This window comes from Octopus sinensis, linkage group LG1 (genome assembly GCF_006345805.1).
Source record: "Octopus sinensis linkage group LG1, ASM634580v1, whole genome shotgun sequence".
In the NCBI taxonomy this organism is placed as follows: Eukaryota; Metazoa; Mollusca; class Cephalopoda; order Octopoda; family Octopodidae; genus Octopus; species Octopus sinensis.
The window spans coordinates 96141235-96165100 of NC_042997.1; the positions used below are offsets into that span (position 1 = coordinate 96141235).

The following is a 23866-nucleotide window of genomic DNA, read 5'->3' on the forward strand; positions in this document are numbered from 1 at the left end:
CCGCAGGTTTCACTACAGAAATTATGTGCAAGACCTCATCAACTTGAAAAAGTAAGTGAGGGTAAAGTGAGAGGTGTTGCCTCCCAGCAGTTTTGCCAAAGGGTGGGTGAGTGTAGCGTGAATAGCCCTACAGAATAAACCTACTCTAAGCATGCGCAATTAGATCTAGAGCAGATGAAGAGGAGAGAGTTCTAGACTCAGAGTTTATGGCGGTAGTGGTTTTGTGGGATGTCTACGATTATCCATTAAAATTCTCCCTCCTTTTGAAGAATATAACTAGTAAAATTTTGCTTCTTATTCTTTATCCACCCGTATCACTGCCACTTTCTGTGTATTAGACTGTCCTGAACCAACGCCAATTTTTTACATGAACCCTCAGTGGTTAATGAAGAGAACATTTTTATTGTTGTTGTTATTATTAGTATTATTATTGTTATTATTATTATTACTATTGAGTGAGAGAACAGTGCATACAATCAAAGTGACACTAGGGTAAAATATACGAAACTCAGTATACTCATCATGACTACCCGTCTAATAAGGGTACACCAGGCACATGAATCACAACTACATGTGCGCGACGTAGTCACCTTGTACCAAGATAAAGAGCGCATGATCTTGTAGGTGGGGCCCAGTTAGAATTTTTCATCAGGTCTAGTAGCCCATCCCGCTCAAAAGGTCCCTGAATAAGGGTTGTTTATGGATGTCGAATGAAACACCCATGTTTCCAAAGGCTAAGTACCCAAACTCCCTAGAATTCTTTTCAACATATGGCTATGGTACTCCCTCACTACTTCTGCTCGTAATCAGACATGCATATAGTGTATGTTTTCTTATCGTGTTCTTTGTTCTGGTTCTCTTGTAGTAGTAGTTGTTGTTATTGCTGTTGCTCTTCCTACTGTAGCTTCCGCCTCTGCTGCTGGTGCAACTCCCACTGCAGCCTTTACTGTAACAGCTGCCTCTTTTGTCTCCTAGGGTTCATTTCGTATTCTATTCCCTTGCCTTCTTTTTGTTGCTGTTATTCTTCTTGTTCTTATTGTTTATGTCGACTTATAGGTCGTGGTGCTTTCGTCTGTTCTAGTTCTGTGGGCAGAAAACCCTAAGTGGGCCGTTGAACGACAATCGTAGCACCTCGGCCTTCTGCCCTCCACGTTTACCCTTAGTTCTATTCCACATGAAAGGGCAGTCATCTCTGGGACTTTCTGTAACTGCTCTGGCTTCACGTGGAGAAGAACCTCTAAGGTAGTCCCAACCAAATTGTCCCTCCCTGATCTTTTAACGTCCAAGAGAATTTGCCCTCCGTCCCTACAAATACACGCGAGAAACGACCGTAGATCCAAGCCTGGTGGAATAACCAGGTGCCCTAATTCGTACCGCCTTCCGTCCCATGTACGTTGGAAAGGGGGCGATTTCTTCGTTGCGACGCGTGGTCAACGAGTTCTGTATCGCCTGCTCCTCGGTCATAAAAAGGGCCTTTACCCTGCCGTACTTCTTTACTCTCGCAATGTGGTGGATGTCTTGCCATAGGTTGTTCAAGGCTTTTTCCACATGGTCGCGTTTAGCATTTTTAAACTTCCATATTTTTGTGCTTACACAGCTATAGACGACAGTTCCTCTCGCTGTTGCTTCGAGCACGTTGTTTGGAGGTGTCAATTCTGATCTCCTCCCATTCATTTTCATAAATTCTGCTGCTTAGTTTAGTTTTTCTACTTTGTTCTCCAAAAGCGCTACTTTTAGACTGGTAGCGCTTTATGCCCCAACAGGGGCTGGAAGGCCAGATTTCGTCAGGCGCCTAGAAACATTCTTGGGAACGTCTCACATTTTAGTACTATTGATGGACTGGAATAGTATTTTGAACGGAAGGACTGTGTGTTTAGTACATAGTAGAAGGGTGTGTAAAAGCCTCGAAAATATGCTGAGGACTTTCCAGCTTTCTGACAAATACCGACTAGAATTTCTTTGAGGCAAAACACTAAGTGTATGTTGTCAGAGCTAAGTCCAGTCCAGTAAAACACGAAGGAACTAAAGTCGTCCTATGGGTTCGAACGGTAGAGACGCGACGTGGAAACAAAATTACGATCAAGTCTTTGACGTATCAGGACGGATATGTGCTACTCGGTTCTGAGCAGACGTGTATGGCTTTCCAGCAGCGCTTTACGCGGCTGTTCTGGGTGGGTGATGGGTCGATGACAGTAGGGAACATTATTTCGTACCTAGACGGCCTACAACGGCTCTCAGTGACGGATGAGAGATCCTGCGAAAAGCCGATGACAACCTCTAAAATATGGGAGGCGATGACCGATTGCACAAGTCGCAAATCGCCCAGTTTAGATGGTCTGCCTTACGAATTCTATGTCCTCATGCTAGATTTGTTTTCAGCCTCTTGACAGATGTCTACAGTAACTGGCAACCGAACAGGAGAATTCCTAATGCTGTTAGCCGGGATGTGGTAACACTGCTGAGAAAGGACAGCGACAATGGAAACGCGCTAGGCAAATTTCGGCCCATAACTCTGCTAAACACAGAGTTTAAGATTTTGATCAAGGTCTTAGCGAAAAGGTTTGTTCTTGTCGTTTGCAGTCTGGCCGGGGAGGCACAAACGTGCGCAATCTTGAGCAGGTCTATCCACGACAACCTCTAACTTATGAGATACATCGTACAGAATGCTGGGACTAGAGCTGGCTGAGGTGGGGCCCTGATCAATTTAGATCAATCAAAAGCTTTCGACTGGGTAGACAATCGCTACTTAGAAACCGTCCTTAAAGCGGCCGGTTTCAGACCCGTTTTCAGAGGCTGGTTTGCTGCAATGCACAGTGGCACCTGCTTGGTAATTTAAGTAAATGGCCACCTATTGGAACCGTTTAGCATCGCACCTTCGGTTCTTCAGTGCTGCTCGCTGTCACCTCTTCTGTATGTGCTGGCTCACGAGCTACTACTGCGGACGTTGGGACGGTTAAGAGGTTTGCCTTTTGAAATTGGACTGGAGAAGGCATATGAGTCGGTTGTAGGGACTAAAATCAATACTGACAAGTCGTTGGGATTGCGATTGGGCACCTGGAGAGGTAGATCGATTTCTGGATTGGTTCCGTCCTCCAGATGTATAAGAATTTGGAAGAGGTGACGAACAGTGTGACCCCTCTTACCCAGAAATGGGTAGAGAGGAAGTTGTTCCTGAAAGGTCGGGCAGAGTGGCGAATATCTACATAACATCTGTCATTATTTATCGTCTAACCGTTGTGCATTGCCCTAGTTACTGCTTGATTAAATTGGGGCATATCCTGTTTATTTTCTTGTGGAAGAACGCATTCCAATGGAAGGGACGCGTTCCAACGTGGAGTTATGTCGAACAGTTGCTGTCGCGTTCAGGACAGATCCATCTGTCGTCTGAGTCCATAATGATGATTACTCCTCCGCCCTCCTTTAATCGACCTGGCAAGGCAGTTTTCCTTTATCTAGTGTTTGTGGCGAAAGGGGCTATCTGGTGGCCGAGGCTGAAAGGAATGAGGACAGAAACATTTCTCTTTAGTAAAGCCCTCATCGACTATTTCAAGTTTTACTTGAAAAGGAAAATGAGGGTGGAGATGGAGGTGCTGTCCTCGAGTGAATTTATGAAAAAGTGGGTGAAAGTTGCGAAAATGACAAAAGTGAATGGTACCATTCTCAGTGTAGATCTGTAAGCCGGAAGAAAGTAGTTGGAAAGGGCTCTCGTCCTTGGTATTAAGTGTGATCTTAGTTGGTGGGGTTCTTTGGTTATCCCTAGAGGCCCTCCTGTATCAGAGGTATCCCATCACAATCACTGTTTTGTTTTCTATTTCTCCTCTTTTTTTTTACTGTCGTATACTTCCCTTCTTTTAATGCATAAAATGTAAACTTTTTATTTAATAAATACCATTATATGTAAACACCCACACTTTATGCCAGTCTTTGTATTGTTCGCCCTCATCCTTCGCCCTGGTGTCAATCATTATTATTATTATCATTATTATTATTATTATTATTATTATTATTATTATTATTATTATTATTATCATCATCATCATCATCATCATCATCATCATTGATATTTTAAAATATGAGCAAGTTCTTTATTTCTTTTATTTTTATCTCCAAATAGCTTCAGAATATTAAAGCAAGTACTTCGGTGTATATATGTCATTAGACATTTTTACTACTTGCACGTTCTACTGACATTCATTTAGAATTTTCTATGCTTTGTTAAATAACTGTCTCAGAGGCAGATGACAAATGTGCTCGTCAAAGTAGCTGTAGCACTAACATTAAAAGAAATACCACATCCAAGTTATACACGAAGGAATACAAAAAAAAATCTATAATAAAGTTTTAGCTTGAAGCGTAAACAATCTTGCAAACTTGAAAGCAGAGAAAATAATGTCGCTGGAGCATTGGTTTAATTGGGAAAAATGGTAATATCGTCAACGACAAACTAGGAAGCCAAAATAGTAACAGCGATATCACCATTCCATCATTCCCTCAAATAGGGACACAGCCAGCTCGGGTAAACGGTAAGTCAATGTACAAAATATGTCACAAAGTACGATGTCTAGCCAAAGAAAAGTGAGGGTTTATGTGAAATAACTCGTTACCACACCCACCCACACATACACACATACATATATGTCCCTTTATTGTACCACCTAACTGTCTGGATGTTTTGCATTTTTGTCCCATTTATATATACATATATATATATACATATATATATATATTATATATATATATATATATATATATATATATTATATATATATATATATATAATATACTATTAATACTACTACTATGTGCGACACCAGGTTTCATCTCAGGATTCAGTAAGTGGTCGGTGGAGAATTTTTACTACTTCACCAGCCTTAATTTCATGCCAGATTTGTCTTCAGTCTCTTGACAGATGTCTACAGTAACTGGTAGCCGAAAGGAAGAATTCCTAATGCTCTTAGCCGAGATGTGGTAACATTGCTAAGAAAGGACGGCGACAATGGGAACGTGCTAGGGAATTTTGGGCCGATAACTCTGCTAAACACAGAGTTTATATATATTGGTTCCCATGATTCAATATACCTGAGAATTGAAAAAAGCAGCAAAGCATTTGGAAGGTTCGAAAATCGTGTGTGGTCTGATAGAGGTATCACCTTCAAAACCAAGCTCAGTATAAATGAATCTTACATTTTAACGGTCCTCCTGTACTCCTCTGAGACCTGGAAGACATATCGATGTCACATCAAGACTTTAAAAAGATTCCATCGGACTTGCCTAAGCAAGACACGTGACATCAAATGGAAGACACCGTTGTTCTTCAGCAAGCTAACGCCTCCAGGATAGAAATGATCCTCGAACGCAGTCAGATGCGATGGGTTGGGCAACTTGCTGGGATGCAGGTTGACAGGTTGCCAAAGCAGTTATTTTACCGGGAAGTGCAGCATGGCAAACATCCGAGACATATACCTAAGAAACGTTTTAGTGATGCTGCCAAGAGCAAACTTAAGTCTCTTAATGTGAAAGTTGAAGACTGGGAGCAGATGATGCAAGATCGATTGGTTTGGAAAGAAATGATCTACAACAGACATAAAGCATATGAAGCTCGAATAATTGAAGAATCTGTCTTGAAACGAGCACTTCGTAGACAAGACTTAACTACAATTCCAGACACTCTTCTACTTAAAAATATTTGTAAGATATACAGTAGAGTTTGTTTGTCAAGAACAAAACATGCTAGTCATATAAGCTCTCTTAACAGTATTTATTAATTGAAGAGATGGCCTTATTCTGTAAAGGAGAGACAATCATCATATATATTGGGTCATCACATAAATAATGCCATTCGTTTATATTTCTTTTATTTTTTAAATCAAGATAAATAAAATTATTTTTTAATCTAAAATATGCTCTCCTTCATATTCTACAATGATCTCCCATCTATCTGGTAGATTTGACAGATCCCTCTTCCAAAATTCACTTATCCATAACGAAAAAATACACCTCCAGTATTATTCTGAACTCGTCTACAGAATTCATATTTTTTCTGTCCAAATGATTTTATAGACTGCGGAATAAATGATAATGAAATGGGACAATATCCAGCGAATATGGTGGGTGGGGCATCGTTTCCCATTCAAACTGTTCCAGCATTCACAATGCCATCATCGCTATGTGGTCGAGCATTGTCCTGATGGAAGAACACTTTTCGTTTTGAAACCAAAGATGGTCGCTTTTCTTCTAGCACTGACTTAAGCCGCTCAAGCTGATCACAGTAGATATCCTTTGTTATCGTTTGGCTTGGGTTTAAAAGTTCAAAGTGGACTAAACCTTTCAAATCCCTACAAACAGATAACAACACCTTACGTGGATGAAGACCTACTTTAGCATGGGGTGCCGGTGTTTCTCCTTTCCCTACCCACTGTATTTGGCGCTTCACATTTTTAAGGAGAACCCATTTCTCAGAACTAGTCACTATACTGTACAAAGAAGGTTCATTCGTTAAAGATGGCAGCAAAGAACGTCACACACTCACACTCTGCACGCAATTAGGTGCGGAAAGTTTGTGACGAACACATTGACACAATTTGCTGACCTTTCCGATGGCACGCAGCTGTCGATGAATGGCTGAATGACCAAATCTAAGCTTCTCTTCTCCTTCCTCCACAGTTATGATGAGCTTTTGTTCCATCAGGGTTTGCAGGACGTCTTCGTTGAGCTCTACAGATCTTTTAGGACGGGGCTCGTCTTCTAAGCTGTAGTTTCCGGCTCGGAATTTCTGGAACTACCATTGATACTGCCTTACGCTTATTGTTCGATCTCCATGTACTGCATTAACATTCCTTGCACTTTCCGTTGCGTTGTTGTCTTTATTGAGCTCATAAAGCAAAATATGCCGAATATGCTCCTTTGTCCCTTCCATTATAGCTTTGAAAAAATAACTGTTAAAATCGAACTGTACTCTTCAAAACTTTCACTAGGAATAGATTCAAGGTAAAATTACTATCTGTTTTTTATAGTAAGTTCATGCAGGTAGTTTATCCCGCTCCGTTCCGACTTTCAGTTCATGCAATCTAAAAAACCGCATTATTTAAAGGATGACCCAATGCGCGCGTGCGTGTGTGTGAAGAAAGGCAAAGTTGACTTTGTCTGGAATTGAAACTTGGGACATAAACACGTACAAAATGTTGCTAAACGTTTTTCCCGGCGAGCTTACGATTCTGTCAGGTTGTTAGTTTGCCTAATTGTAATACATTAACAATCGCTGATTCCCACCCCTAAAATTTATTTTGCTATTTATTTACAAAATATCTGATCTGCCACCAACACCGAATGACTATCACTTATCAATATACCAATCATGATTACCTAAACAATCGAAGCCGGTCGACTACGTAAATATTATACTTCATTAATGTATTTTTCAACAAAAACATTTCTGCGAATTAAATAATAGATAGTGATGTCTGGTTATGTGTGTTGTCTCATAATGTGTAAATATACTTACCGGGTGGCTTAGGAAGACGTAGCTGCTCTAGCATACACTCGTGGGCCTCCAGTGGCAACTGAAGCAACTTATATAGATCACTTGCAGTGATATTTTGGTAAGCAGTATTATTTATAATTGACGTTTGCCAGTTATCTTCGTACAACATTTCTTCTGAAAATTTTGAAGCATTTTCATATTTAACAAAAGCGGGCATTTTCTTTGATTTTTGAATCGATGGATATTAAATTATACTTGCATATAGTTTTCTGTATCAAATTAAATAATATATCTCACTGACATACATATATATCTTATCTTTTCTTTGCCAACTAATTTCAGAAACTAGAACCATAGAGGGAAAGATATGAAATAAAATATGAACAGTATTATAATGGGAAATATCAATCAAAGGAATATTAATATTTTGTATTATTTATGTGACATCGTAAGTATCCAGCATGCTTCCTTTATGTATTCCTTGCATCAAAGATTTAACTGCAACCAGCATGTAAGTCTCCTTGTTTGTTCTGTATAAGTTGTTACATTACTGAAATAATAAAAATAAAGATTGATTAACATTTCGTAACAGATATGTGAATGAAGCATAATTACATTGGGATTACATACCCTTGTCCTAATATGTATGCGTGTGCGTGCATCCACGTATATATATATATATATATATATATATATATATATGTGTGTGTGTGTGTGGTGTGTGTGTGTGTGTGTGTGTGTGTATAAGGAGAATTCCTAAAAAGCAAAAGATGAAGACAAGTGGTGTAGACAACAAACAGATGTATTAGTTTAACGCTCGCGAAGTGAAAAAGTATTTGACGTTTCGAGCCTACACTCTTCCACAGAAAGGAACACAGAAAGAAACAGGGAGAGAAAATAAAGAATGTGTAGTGTCTAGCGATCTATCATGGCGAACGCTGGACACAGGGTTCACACAGGAGAGCTAGAAAGAAGGGGAGATAATAAAATAGTGGTGATCCCAAAATGAGGGTGCGCGTGCTTATAAGATATTTCTTTATTGCCCACAAGGGGCTAAACATAGAGGGGACAAACAAGGACAGACAAAGGGATAAAGTCGATTACATCTACCCCAGTGAGTAACTGGTACTTAATTTATCGACCCCGAAAGGATGAAAGGCAAAGTCGACCTCGGCGGAATTTGAACTCACAACGTAACGGCAGACGAAATACGGCTACGCATTTCGCCCGGCGTGCTAAAGATTCTGCCAGCTAGAGCATGTATGTACGTGTGGAAGAGGGCTGGTGACCTTGACGTGTGCGTGTGTGCATGTGTAGGTGTGTGAATGATGGTGTGGGTGCTGGGAAGTGGTCAGTGCTAGTGTGTGCGTGATGGTGTGATGTGATGTGGTGTTGTGTGGTATGGTGGTGTGTGGTGTGGTGGTATTGGGGAGGTGAGAACGGGAAATCAAGGGTGGGGTGTGGGTTAGGTTGAGGGTGGGGGTAATGGTGAGAATGTTGGAGTGGGTGTAAGGGATGGGATGGATAAGAAAGGTGGGGTTGGATTGTGTAGGGGTGGGATTACGAGGGAGGGGTAACGATGAAGGGAGAGGGGAAGGAAGAAGTTGGATAGGAGTGAAGGAAAGAGATAAGGAGGGTAGGAGTGAAGAGAAAAAGTAGGAATCAGAGCATGATAAGAGAGGTGGGTTGGAGGAAGTAGGTGTGAGAGGAGGAGAGGATGTTTAGATTAAGAGGGGAAGAGAGTTGAGCCCATGTGGCGCAAAGGAGTGAAGAGAGAAGATTAATCACTGTTCGCAGCGAAGACGAGAGTCCTGATAACCCCTGTGCAAAGAGAATCCGAACACAGACAGGTGTTGCAAAGAGTGACCGGTAGAGCGGATATGGCGTGAGACCGGGCTGTCATTACCGAATCGGATGTCTCGGTGTTCCGCTAACTTGTCAGCAAAGGGGCGTCCCGTTTGCACGATGTTTAGAGAAGGACAGAGAGAGCAGGAGATGCAGTAGATGACATTGGTAGAAGTGCAGCTGAAGGAGTCGGTGATTTGATAGGGTCGATGATGGGTTGCAACATACAAAAGTAGCTCCCCAAACACTTGTTTTATATTCTTATATTTGATCGAACTATTATAGAAACTTTAAACTACTTATGTTAGATAATACAATATCTTCACACTTTGTTTTTATTTGTTGGCATCCACTCGCACAATTTGTCGAACTTCATTATATTTTAAAACTTTATGACCATTCTTTAATACAGAAATGTGTTTTGTTAGCTATCATTATAATTGTATAATCAATCTGTAAAAAATAATAGAATATAATATGCAGCCATAATTTTTATTTTTAAGCCAAGACGTTGAAAAAGTACTTCCCAATTTTAAGAATAGTTTATATATGTCTACATTGTTTAATTTTCTCTGTTTAAAATGGGAATGTCGTTTTCGGAGATGTTAGAACGTATATTTAGCAGTTCGTGCGGCCACCTAGGGTCACGTTCGCCAGTTCTTTCATGACTTACGTATACATAGTCATAGGAGTGGCATTTTTAGCAATCGTAATTATAGAGAAACTTTGTCGAAGGTGTGTATTATGTTGTTTGATAGCAGCAAATGTGTAGAAAGTCTCTGTCTCTAGATTCTTAATTCATGGAGAGATCTTGATTAAATTTGATCACTTGAATGATTCCTAAAAGTTGAAAAATGATAAAGCAATTATAAAGACTCAATCACTGTTGTAGACTTTTATAGAATGCGATGCTTGCATCTATTGTTTGATTTTTTATGTAGTGTTTAATGTGGTGGAGAAATTTCTGTCAGTGTTTAAACTTGTTTAAAACAAAACTGGTACGTTGCATGTAGTACAGTCATAATCAGAGAATCCTTTCAGTGATAGGTAAGATATATCTCTTTATCCTTAGAAAGTAATATTATAAACAGCTGCCGCAATAGGAAAACTGATTTTTCAGAAGCAAAATGAACTGAAGTTCACAGTTTTTGTTATGCAAGAGGAAGAAGTGCTGATTGCTTACATTTTGTTCAATTAAATATTAAAATGCATAGAAAGGACATCGCGTTTAACTTCAAGCAAGAGGAACAACTTATTCACGGATCCCAAACACTTACGCTTCATGTTTTTACTTAACGTTAGTGTGTCACTTAGACTTGGACACCCTAAACATTTCAAAACGGTTACGTCAAGGCAAAGAAGTATATTCAACTGACGTAAGTAAATAATTTATGAAAATGTTGCGTTCTTTTTATAGACACGCACGCCGATAGAGAGTTAGAAGGATAGACAGACAGATAGCCAGGCAGGTCGATAGATAGAGGGACAGTCACACAGACAGACAGAAAAATTGACAGATTGGGAGACAGATTTTGTATAATTGTCTTCTATTAAATTTCCTTCTTATCTGATTGGCAAAAAATAAACGAAGTACCAGTTATTTAAATGTGAACCATTTAAAAGAGATATTGATCTAGCAATCTAGGGAAATAAAGATATTGAAAGTCCACAATAAGGAAGAGCAATATTAAAGACGACATTGCAATCTAATCTCCCTTTCCATCTGTCTGCTTTTTTGAACGACATTCAATGTTAAAATCGATGACTTCGTGGTTATAAAATTGTTGCAAATGATGTCTGTTCTTTGCCTCTCCACATCTGGTCAAGTTAATTCAGGCTTAAGACTGATAATGCTGCCAGTGAGAATTTTTATTATATATCTCTGTTAAACGTGAAGCATTAAAATAAATATGATTATTATGTTTGAATTGAAATGTATATTAAAGATATTTAGATCTTTCCGATCTGTTACTCACAAAAATTATTATGCTGAAAAGGATTACTTTCTTTTCAATATAATAATTTCAATGAATTAGATTCAGTAGGGACATATTACTGGGGCAGTATGAATAGATAGCAAATTGTTGTGATTGAAATTGTCATCTCCAAATTTACAATGATTTCATAACCATATTCCGAAACGTTGATGGCATATTTCAAGTATTTTACATCGGCATGATTATGTTGGTCTCTGTTTTGAGGTTGATGAGAGAATTAGTATTTTCAGTTGCATATGTTGAAATTTCTGTTTCAGATGCTGGGGTTATTGATGCTTTTTTCTCTAATTTCGTTGCATACACTGTTTCAAAATGCAATAGCGTTATATATTTTAAGTATCGATCATTCCGTCACTGCAATAAGTATGAGAATTAGTTTGAACCTTTTCTAGGTCTGTATGTGATGCTCTCACGGACATCTACTCTTATACATTCATAGATGCATATATATATATATAATTTTTAGTCGAAGAAATCGACCCCAGGACTTCTCCTTTCTAAACTTGGTGCTTATTATATCGGTCTCTTCTTGTCAAGCCGCTACATTGCCGGGACCAAAACACAACAACAGAGATTTTAGAACTAGCTTATTTGTGTGTGTGTGTGTGTGTGTGTGTGTGTGTGATGTGTGTTCATGCGTGCGTGTGTATGTATGGTTGTGTGTGTGTGTGTGTGTGTGTGTGTGTGTTTGTCATAACGTTTAGCAGCTGTGTGGCCTTCCCTTAAGCCGCAACATTTCACCCCATTGTGCTGCTGATATCGTAAGACTTGAGAAAAAAAGAGAAAGGAACAGGTCCTGTATTCCTCTGTGTATGTGTGTTCGCCCGTGGTGTTTCCATCGTGGTAGTTGTTGCTGTTAATGCCATCGTCGGCACCGTCGCTGCTGCTGACCGTGTTGTGTTGTTGCTATCATATGGCTGTCTATGAGTTTTCATGTGTGTGTGCATGGATGTATGTATGTTTGAATGTATGCATGCAGATGTCTATGTGTATATATAATATATATATATATATATATATATATATATGTGCGTGTGTGTGTGTATGTGTGGAACGAGGAAATGAGTATTCAATATCACTTTCCATGTGATTGGCTTTAATGACACAAGGATATTTTCCTACTTTTCTTAGCATAAACCAATGTTAACCTTAATTCACAAATAAATAATTTATATAGGCGCAGGAGTGGCTGTGTGGTAAGTAGCTTGCTTACCAACCACATGGTTCCGGGTTCAGGCCCACTGTGTGGCATCTTGGGCGAGTGTCCACTTTGTATGTATCCACGCCCTTTAAATAGTTTTATTTATTTATCATATCTGTCTCTGTCTTACATTTATCACAGTTATGTCGCAGATATATTCATATATTCGTTTATTTATCTATTTATATAGTTATTTATTCACTTATTTTTTATACATCGATCTCTGTTTCTCATAAGTATCTCCATAAGTATCACAGGTAAGTTCATATATGTTTATTGTGTGTGTATTACTCCGTAATAAATACAATGATCATCCCGAAATACAACAATATATATATAGAGAGAGAGAAAGTGTATGTATGTATGTATGTATGTATGTATGTATGTATGTATGTATGTATGTATGTATGTATGTATGTAGTCTAAATAAAATGAAACGTTAAACCCAAGGCAGTGTGAAATTTCTACTACATTTTATAAAGAGAAGGGTAGTCATACAGCTTCTTTAGGGATATAAACGATATCCTAATATCAGAGACGATATATGAAAGCTAAATAGAAGGAAATAATAGAGTTTAATATAAGTTATTTTGGAAAGGGTGAGATATAGAAAGTTTAAAGGGAAATATAAGAATAAAAATGGTACTAACACCTGCGCACTATCCATTTGTAATAACAAAATATGAACTCCTATGAGAACATAGATTCCATAGACAAGAAGCCTTTTTACCCCTTCTAGACAACACATTCATTGAATAATGGAACAGCAAGTTTAACATCCAACATTTATATTTTCAGTTTTATATTTCCCTTTATAATTCATGTATCCCTCCCATTCCCAAATAACTTCTTATATTGAACTCTATTTCCTTCTCTTTAACTCTCTCAAATAGTCGTTGATGATGGGATATCTCTATATATATAAAACTGAGAATGTGTGTCTGTCTGTGTGTTTCCCTAAAACTTGAGAACTACCCAACCAATTTTATTCAAATTTTACACATGCCTTTCTTAGGGTTCATGTAGTTTCATGGGCAAAACAAATGTTCAACTTCTTGCCTAGGGCTAGCCCATTGCAATATCATATCTTCTCCACTATTTCAGTATTACGTGTTAAAAGTGAAACAAAAACATTTCTCTATTTTATGTCAGATACTTTCACTTTAACAATAAAAATTAGAGATAATAATAACAATTGAATTATATGTAGTAAGTAATAATTAGAATCAAACTAAAATATAATATAATCGTAACATAACAAAAGTAAAAATAGCAATTGATATAAAATTACATCATTGACTTGAACTTGAATAAGTGGTTTCACATGAATGGGAATAAATTAAAAATAAAATTAGCGTGCAGAAATGGAATAGTCCAGATGGAGGTGTGCACATACCGTTTACCACGGCTTTTACATTAGATTATCTGCTAATTAGCTAGCATTAAGTATCCATATAAAGTTCGGCTGCATGTAATGTCTGTTTTTCTCGAACAGCCGCTTCTACTGAGTACTGCTGTTGGTTTATTTCTTATACACAGAGAACTATAGCTTCAACTGCGTACTGCTTTTTGATTCATCGTAAGGTTTGTTGTTATTATTATTACTGCTTAACTATTGTTATCACGTTTGTTGGTTCCTCGTAAGGGAAATGTTGTTGTGTTGCATTTGTTAAATAATTGTAAACTGTAACCCTCCCTCTTTGGGAAAAGGAGCTTTGGTTATTGTTTAAAAATTGAATTGGGTCGCTGTTCCGGAAAATTGACAATATTTTCACTGTTTATACGAAAGCATTTTTGTTAGAATGCCTTCGATAGAAGAAAGTCCAAAAATGAATTTCGCTGCAGCCGTCGGTGGGTGCGAACTCATTAAAATTAAAATGGAAGAAATACAAACCTATTTAGGATTGATCACCGACAAAGACGGGGAATCTAGGATAACACCACCAAGCGAAATAAAAAATTAAATTAAAGAAAAGACTATTGTCTATAAAGTATACAATGTCAAGAAAAAAGAAGATTTGAACACTTGGAGGAAAGCACCATCGAAAAGTGTCTTGGTGCGACTATGAAAGATATCTAATCAGAGACGGTAAATTCGCCACAATAGAAGCAAGGTTCGAGTCAACGGAGCGTGTAAGGGAGTACTCGACTCGAACCTTGCAAAGTGGGAATATTTTATTTTTACCTATATATCTGGGTCGTAGGACGTCCCGGAAAAAATTTTAAATGTCCCCCCAGAAGTAGAGGTAGGTTGAATTGTAGCCACACTTCTATACAAGAGGGAGGACAAGATACAATTAATCGAAATTGCAAGAGACGGGCCTACAATTCCAGTTTGTTATATATTTTGAGTATTGTTATCACTAGTGATATCAAGATATAACTTTGAATTTTGTATTTTATGTGTAGATGTATATATATAGATGTACATGTAATATGTACACAAAATATATACACATATAAACATGCACTAGCACTATGACCCGGCAACGACGGGTCATAATGCTAGTATTTTATATACCCAAAACAGCTGTAAGGATACCTACCTCTTTATAAAATGTCCTAGAAATTTCACACTGCTTTGGCTTTGTTGTCCCATTTTATTGAACCTTAAAAATGCTCACACACAATCTGCGTGGGACTCCTCACTCATGCTATTATATTATTGAACCGAGAGTCTAACAGCGGTTCTTTCTTAGCACTCACATAGCCTTACCTGCCTTTTGTCTCCTCTGGATGCCAGAACATCTCTTATTATATATGTATGGATGTATGTATGTTTGGATGTATGTATGCATGTAGATGTCTATGTGTATATATAATATATATATGTGTGTGTGTATGTGTGTTTGTGGAACGAGGAAATGAGTATTCAACATCACTTTCCATGTGATTGGCTTGAATGACACAAGAATATTTTCCTACTTTTCTTAGCATAAATCAATCTTAACCTTAATTCACAAATAAATAATATATATAGGCGCAGGAGTGGCTGTGTGCTAAGTAGCTTGCTTACCAACCACATGGTTCCGGGTTCAGTCCCATTGCGTGGCATTTTGGGCAAGTGTCTTCTGCTATAGCCTCGGGCCGACCAATGCCTTGTGAGTGGATTTGGTAGACGGAAACTGAAAGAAGCCTGTCGTATATATGTATATATATATATATATATATATATATATATATATATATATATATATATATATATATATGTGTGTGTGTGTGTGTGTGTGTGTGTGTGTGTGTGTATTTGTGTGTCTGTGTTTGTCCCCATAGCATTGTTTGACAACCGATGCTGGTGTGTTTACGTCCCCGTCACTTAGCGGTTCGGCAAAAGAGACCGATAGATAAGTACTGGGCTTACAAAGAATAAGTCCTGGGGTCGATTTACTCCACTAAAGGCGGTGCTTCAGCATGGCCGCAGTCAAATGACTGAAACAAGTAAAAGAGTAAAAGATATATATATATACATATATATATATATATATATATATATATATATATATATATATATATATATTGTTTTCGTTTTTCAGTCATTTGACTGCGGCCATGCAGGAGCACCCCTCTTTAGTCGAAGAAATTGACCTCTGGACTTATATACTTTGTAAGTCGGTACCAATTCTATCGCTAAGTTACGGAGACGTAAACACCCAAACGGAGATTTTATAATTGGTTTATTTGCTTATACACACACGCATACGCACATACACACACGCACACGCACGTACACACACGCACACACAGGCATACGCATTTTATATATATACACGAGCGTGCACACATACGACGTGCATTCCAGAAGATTTAAAACTTTTTAGGAGACACTTATAGCTGTCCTAGAGTATTGTAATTATAGTATGTCATTGATATGCATCTAATAAGCTGACCTTTTATATTCCCAAATGAAGTTGATGTCCATAATAACACTCTATAAAGCAGTGCTTGTCACAAGCGGTTATTATACAGAACACAGTCGGGTTGTTTCGACACTAACTGTGCGATAGGTTTTGTGTTAAACTGAGCATGAAACATATGAATGCTCCAAATTGCTTATGGATAAACTTTTCGCCGGAAGTGAGAGACTGTATAGAGAGAGTAGGAAGGAGAAGATAAATCAGAATATCAAATCTGTTTGAAAATATTTGCATTTTTGCATTGTGTTTGTGAACATAAAGTAAAACGTAATATATAATCAATAATGCCGACTACTACCGAAGAATAGCTTCGACTTGCAAACCTCAGTAATATATACCTAATATGAAAACTATGAGAATCTTATTAACCTTGAGGGTACTCAACGAAAAGTTTAGTATGAATACTTGGATACCTGAGAATTAAGATGCAATATCTTTGTGTGAGCTTCATATATCGGAGTATAATCTGTTTTCCATTGCCAATACTAGTGTGCAGATGTTTACACATTCTTAATGATCACAATGTTGACAAGTCTGGAGAAATATCTCCTTGAGTGAGGTCAAAGTATATTGAACCTCACCAACCATATAGTTGGTAGTTAGATCATCAGATTTCTAGCATTTGACACCTTTATTAATCATTTAATCACTGATTAATATTTTCTCCTCACATCACAAATATTTCCTCACGGTATTAATATTTCAATTCTCACAATGGCTAATGTATTGAAATTAACTCTATAACATCAGTGATTTATGTTTGATGGAGGTAAAGTTACAGGTCTAATACATTTTAATACTTCTATCTATGAATGAGTAAATTAAGGAACATCTCCTTATCTATATACGTGTAAATATTACTTTCGAATATACTACCATGGTAAAGCAGAATGACTCAAAATTCAGTGTGCTTCAGTGATTATTCAATAAATTGCTGAGAATAGAATATTATGGACTATAGTATATCGTTTAATAATTCGATTTAGCTTTGTTAATGCTTTGGATTAAATTGTGGAGTCTTCAGTTTAATGGCGACTATCAGTCACCTCCAGGATTTTTCGTTATTGATTTGAGGCAACATCAATAGAGTCATCGCAGTATATGTTAATATAATAAAATTGTGAGAATTATAACCGGAATAGTTAGAAACGAGTTAAGTAAACAATATTAACTGTAATACTTAAAAACAAAACTCATCATAACAGAACGCAGATTTGATGCGTGTATTCATATGTCTGTGCGCATAGTTTCACTAAAAGCAATACAGCCAAACGATAAACGCAGATATATATATGTATACATTAGTGTGTTTATACATATATGATAATAAATGCTTACATCGATATAAACCATATAAATATTTCGTTTGCCCCACTCATCCTGTTTAAGAAATAAATGATCATTACAGGCTTTCCCATACAGGTTCATACATAAGACTACGAAACATGAGTGCAAAATCAGACAAAATATATGAGGACGGAACGACTTATATTCAGTTTGGGTGTCTTTAAGTGATAAAGGTGATCAGTTCCTACTTATTTGGATATAAATAGCATTTTAGAGTAGCCAAATCACATTTCACCACTCGAAATATAATATGTGCTGAGCTGTTCCATGTTTTCTAAGGCCAGGACATCATATCTTGAATGCAGTTAGAACATATCCATTCCTCTGATCAATCAGCCCGTTCTTCTGTTAGCGATACAGAGTCGCGATTTTTATTCTCGGACATTTTACAACAGAAACCTCTCACACTGTTTTATATATGTATATATATATATATATATATTATATATATATATATATATATGTATGTATGTATGTATGTATGTATGTATGTATGTATATGTAAATACATATGCGCTATTTCCCTTGAGAAGTCTTCGTGTGGACTTGTATGCATAAACACACTTGGGTTTATATCACTGGTATATCAGAACCGTCAGCTACGGATGCTGGAAGTGCAAGATTAAGTGATATCATGCTATTTATGACTCATCAGCGGTAGACATTAAATAGGAACGTAACAGCCGAATCTCTCCTTATTGATATATAGAATATCAGTATCTATTCAGGAACTGATATCGCAAATAGCCAGTGGGCTTATTATAGAATAATTAATAACAGCGGAAGCAGTATTAATGCCAAAAGGCAATCTGTATCTCCTACTAAATGTGGATGTTGTGTGAGAACACAGAATACTGCGTTATTTACCTTGAGAGAATCTCTCATATGGACTCGTGGGGCATCTTATGATATTTTACCTCACTACTCTATGTCTATGATTGAGCAGTCTAAAAAGGGCAAAGTTACGTGATCCAGCAGTACCACCGACCGCTGGAGACGGTTTTCATCTGTCAATGATATAAATACGAGTACTTCTATGAACTTATGGGTGCCTTGGTCATATTAACTACATATATTTCCCATACTTTGAATAACCGGTTTTCTAAACCAGTTTTCCTTCTCTGAACTGGATTGCATTAACTTAATTATTTCAATTAAGTTTATATATTTTCCAAGAAATATATCAAAGTATTTGTACACTATATTTTTTTTCTTTCTTTTGTCGATGCATTCGATAAGAATAATTTCTTGTTATTTATGAAATGAAGAGCACTACTACTACTGCTCATTCATTCGATCATCACTCCAAATTGGCTTGCATCATCCATTAAGATTTTATCGAATGTGTCAATTAAGATTTTCAACTAAAATCTAGTTAAATGTCTTTCAGAATTTAAAATTATGAACTTGTTTACAATCTATACATATTTTAACAAAAAGTTCTTTGTGCTTGATATTTTTTTTTCCTTTTTGAAGCATTCTTAGCGAGAAATACCTAAAAGTTTGCTAACATCCGTAGCCACATAGAATTTATAATTACATTTTCGTACATATATTTAGATATTTGTACATAGGCATTGTTCCGTTTTAAGGAACATTGTCAGAAGTATTCTGGTAGACGAAAAGTTAATTTCAATAACTTGTTTTGCAACATGAATATGTATATGTTTTCTTTAGTAAGCTGTGTTATAGGTAAATAATAGGTGAATAGATAAACGAAAATCGATATTGCTCAACATAGGTCAGATGGATATATATAACTTTTGCTCTTCATATAATCTTAACCGTATCGAAAGATCGCTAAAGTTGAAAACATTTGCTAATGAAATAACTATCAAAATAACTAGCACGTTGGTTTCAAATATTTTTGAGAGTTTTATAGGTATACATATATATATATATATATAATATATATATATAATATATATATATATATATATATATACGTATATATATGCAGCACCATCAGTGCCAAATATTGTTTAAGCTTAAGCGAACTTTAGGCTACATAAAATGTTTGTGACATATTTCAACTTCTATAGGCAAATTCATTGCAATTGCCGTAGAGAAAAATAGTTTCTATTATAGCAAAAATATAAAAACACCATACTTGCTCAGTGCTACTCCATGTAGATGCCCAGGCGCAACATATCTAGCTCTTTAGCCATTATCAACGGGAAATAGCTAAGACAGGTACCTCTGGGAAAATTTAAAGCCATAGCTTTCAATAAAACACAGTGAACAACATTAAATGTGTTGCGCTATTAAACCGCCAAGTCGGATGAAATTCAGCAGTATCAGCTCCAAGCATAGACACATATAAGTGTCATGTATAAGTGGGAAACAGAAATAACGAAATATGAATACATAATGCACACGTAATTACAACATAAATTCTTCAGCTGGTGCACAGGTGTCGATTACGTGAAGTTTTCTCAAATTTTTCTTTGACATATACATAATTCCTGAGTTTGAAAAAACGCTTAATCTGACATAAATTTCTTGAGATCAATCTGAGGAACCGATAGTAAGTCGAACCGGCGGCATTTTCTACGACAACGTGACGTGAATAAATTGTTTCCTTAAATGAAACTTTCTGTTTGTCTGTTTCTTTGTCTATCCCTTGTTACTTCTCTCTCTCCCTTTCACTCTCATTATATTTGTATGTATGTACATAAACATATGCCCATACACACGAACACAGGACGTGCTATTCAATGTTTCAAGTACCTGATCGACAGACATTCTTGATAATGCAGAACACTAAAATAGTTTATGAGTATTTACAAGCATTTGTAGTCACCATCTCATCGAGTAACCGTTTAAATTTTGATTGGGTAATACACTTATTACTCTTCGAAATAACTGGAGTCTATTGGATAAAAGTGATTGAATATAACGGACGTTAAGATGAGTGGAGTAATCAATAAGTTGGATAGTATAAACTCGTAGGCATGGGTATACAAATTGCACAAAACGTGAAATACCTTATCAAATATTAGATGCTTGAAGGGATTAAAACATGTAAAAAAGTTAAAAAGGAAAATTAAAATAAAATGGATAAATAATTTTAAAACTTGCTTACTGTAAGAGAGGGAAGAATATTTTAGCTATAGCAGAAAACACAAGAGATAAGATTAAAGATGGAAAGAGCAAAGGAAAAAAAACTTTGATAGATATTGAGTGTAAGAGATACATATTTACGTGCATGTTTATAGTTGTGCTGTAAGTTCATTTAGCGTCATATAATTTAGAAAACACTGCAAATCAGAAATGGTTATTTGAAAATTGAAATTGAAAGAACAATCACCGAACACACGGACAAAACAACGATATATATATATATATATATATATATATATATATATAAAAACTATGGGTGTATAATGTCTATAACTAATGATAATCCGTGGACGTTTGTCATAAATACAATGAAGAGAAAATGCATTAATGCTCTACTTCTGTATCACAACGTGGCAACCAAATACTGGATGTATGGCGGAGAGCTGGTAGAAACGTTAGCGGCATTTCGTCCATCTTTATGCTCTTCGTTTAAATTCCGCCAGGATCGACTTTGCCTTTCATCATTTCAGGCTCGATAAAATAAGTACCAGCTAAATACTGGGGCCGATGTAGTCGCCTTAACCCTGCTCCATACTTGCTGGCCCTGCGCCAAAACTTGAAGCCAATATAAAATATTGGAATAAGGCGGCATGCTGGAAAAATCGTTAATATATCGTGCAAAATGCTTAGCGGCATTTCGCCCCCCTCCTCGTTCTGAATTCAAATTTCTCCTTGATTATTCAGGATTTGATAAAATAAGTAACAGTTGAACACTCTCGACTACTTAATCGATTTAGCCCCTTTGCCATAACTGCTAGCCTTGAGCAAAAATTTGTAACCAACATAGAATAACGGAATTAAGAGGTTTTTTTCGTTTTAAATTATGGGACACTCAGACAGATTACGCGCGCGGTACGCATAGTGGAAGCAGATTCTGACTACCACATATGCAAAGATTGTGGAGTGACAACCATCACATTACCATCATGTTAGAGTAATAATAACCGAATGAGGATAAATATAATTACAGTCACCTAAAATGATATACTTACGAACCACAACCACACACGACACACATGCACATTTTTATACACTGGCAAATGCCCTACATACTATATACATATACGCATATGTTCAGAAAAATTAGAAAACGAAAAGCAAAGAACTTAATAAAAGAGATGAGAAAAGCGGGACATTACAAACACATTACATACACATTACACACAGCAAATGTGGATGATTGACATCAATACGTTGCACAGAAAAGCAGTTGGAGATTTGTAAAATTAGTACAAAGGTCAAAGAAATGAACAATAAAGCTAAAGCAGATGTGACCTATAAATGCTGCTTGTATTTATTGGCAATATATCACACACATACACCACATACACACGGAAACAAATACATATATATATATATATATATATATATATATATATATATATATATATATATATCGCTGTGTGTGTGTGTATGTGCGTCTCTGTGTGTGTACAGACACGCACATATGCATAGAAAATTAATATACCCATAAATAATACATAAGAGTTTATTAATTGTCCATCATCTGCGCTTGCTCACTGATACGCTTCTGCAAAGAAGCTATAAAAGTCGATTTTTAGTCAATTGCTGCACGCTGCGTTGAGGATGTTTTGTGTTTATTTTTGTTTCTCTTTTTCTCTTTCCCCTTATCGCTCTCTGTCTCTTTCTTCTCTATTTGTCGCTACTTCTATTAGTCGGTTTTACATATTTTTCTGTAATGGTTTCTCGTTAGGCCAAAATTATTGATGATATTGTCTTTGTATTTTCTTTCCTGCGAAATTTACATTAAGCTTCAATATTACCATTACTTTATGAGCCTCTCTCTCTCTCTCTCTCTCTCTCTCTCTCTCTTTCTCTCTCTTAAATTCAAATTCACTGTGACATATTTTCTAAATACCATCTATTACAACACTAAATGTTATTTATAGTTTACGCGAATCACTACATCATGATTGGCGCAGTATTTTTGACAGATTTCACCTGCCTATTAAATTTTTCTTTCTTCCTTTTACTGCTTCTTATATCTCCATCTTACATGTGTTTCGTCACCGTTACTTCTCTTTCTTACTGGTCCCAACTGTATACCGAATAAACAATGCAAACTACGATGATACTTCAGACATGTTCTCAACTAGCTAGAAGTTTGCTATCAGAAGCACAGTGTCAGTGACCTGGTGTGTGTATGGGGGTGTCAAATTAGAATATATTTTACATATCAATACATATAATATGTTTTGATATTCATGTGGCAAAGTATAGAATATATGCTACTTTCTTTTGGGGGAACATGCAGGAAAATCAACTGCCAATGTGAAAATAACCGTTTCTTAAAAACTGGAAAACCACACACACACGCACGCGCGCACAAACACGCACACATACATACATACATACATACATACATACATACATACATACATACATATTGAGAAATCTGCAGTTGCTCTATCCAGATAAAAAGTTCAGGTTTATACCTATAATCATTGGGGCCTTGGAATATGTGATACACTCCGTAAATACCAATCTTGAGAAATTAGGCTATTCAAAACCAGAAAGTATAAGCTAATTCGAAGACTACAGATTCAAGCTATCAATGGAACTGTAAAAATCTATAAAATTTTCCAGAAGGTTATCATTTATGTGCATATGAGCATGTCTAGATATGCAAGTACTTGTATGAGAAGACATACATAGAATAAAACATACAATTGTGAACGTATACATACAAAAATACCCTGTTATTGATATCAAAATTCCAATAAAGGAGCCTTGGATCTAGGTAGAAACTGGCACTTTCTCTGTTGCCAAGATATCTTGAAATATAACTGAATAATAACAAACATATATAAAAACATGCATGCATAAATGAATATATACATACATCTATTCATGCAAGCGTGCCTGCATGTGTGTGTATGTTTATTTGTATGCATATATCTGTGTTTCTATAAAAAATAATCCATTACTTTTATACTTA

The 23866-nt window shown here is 36.5% G+C and overlaps 1 protein-coding gene across 3 annotated transcripts in view; it reads right to left on the reverse strand.

Annotated features, from left to right (window-relative positions):
- LOC115218117 (corticotropin-releasing factor receptor 2-like) overlaps window positions 1–23866 on the reverse strand; it is a 430528-nt gene that overhangs the window by 217841 nt on the left and 188821 nt on the right. For 2 of the 3 annotated variants that reach the window (XM_036503118.1, XM_036503122.1), the window contains exon 2: window positions 7502–8030. The exons of the other annotated variant lie outside the window; for it this stretch is intronic. In XM_036503118.1, coding sequence (XP_036359011.1) covers window positions 7502–7697 — 196 coding nt within the window. In that variant the 5' untranslated portion in view covers window positions 7698–8030. The remainder of the gene's footprint in view (window positions 1–7501; window positions 8031–23866) is intronic. 3 annotated transcript variants of the gene reach the window in all.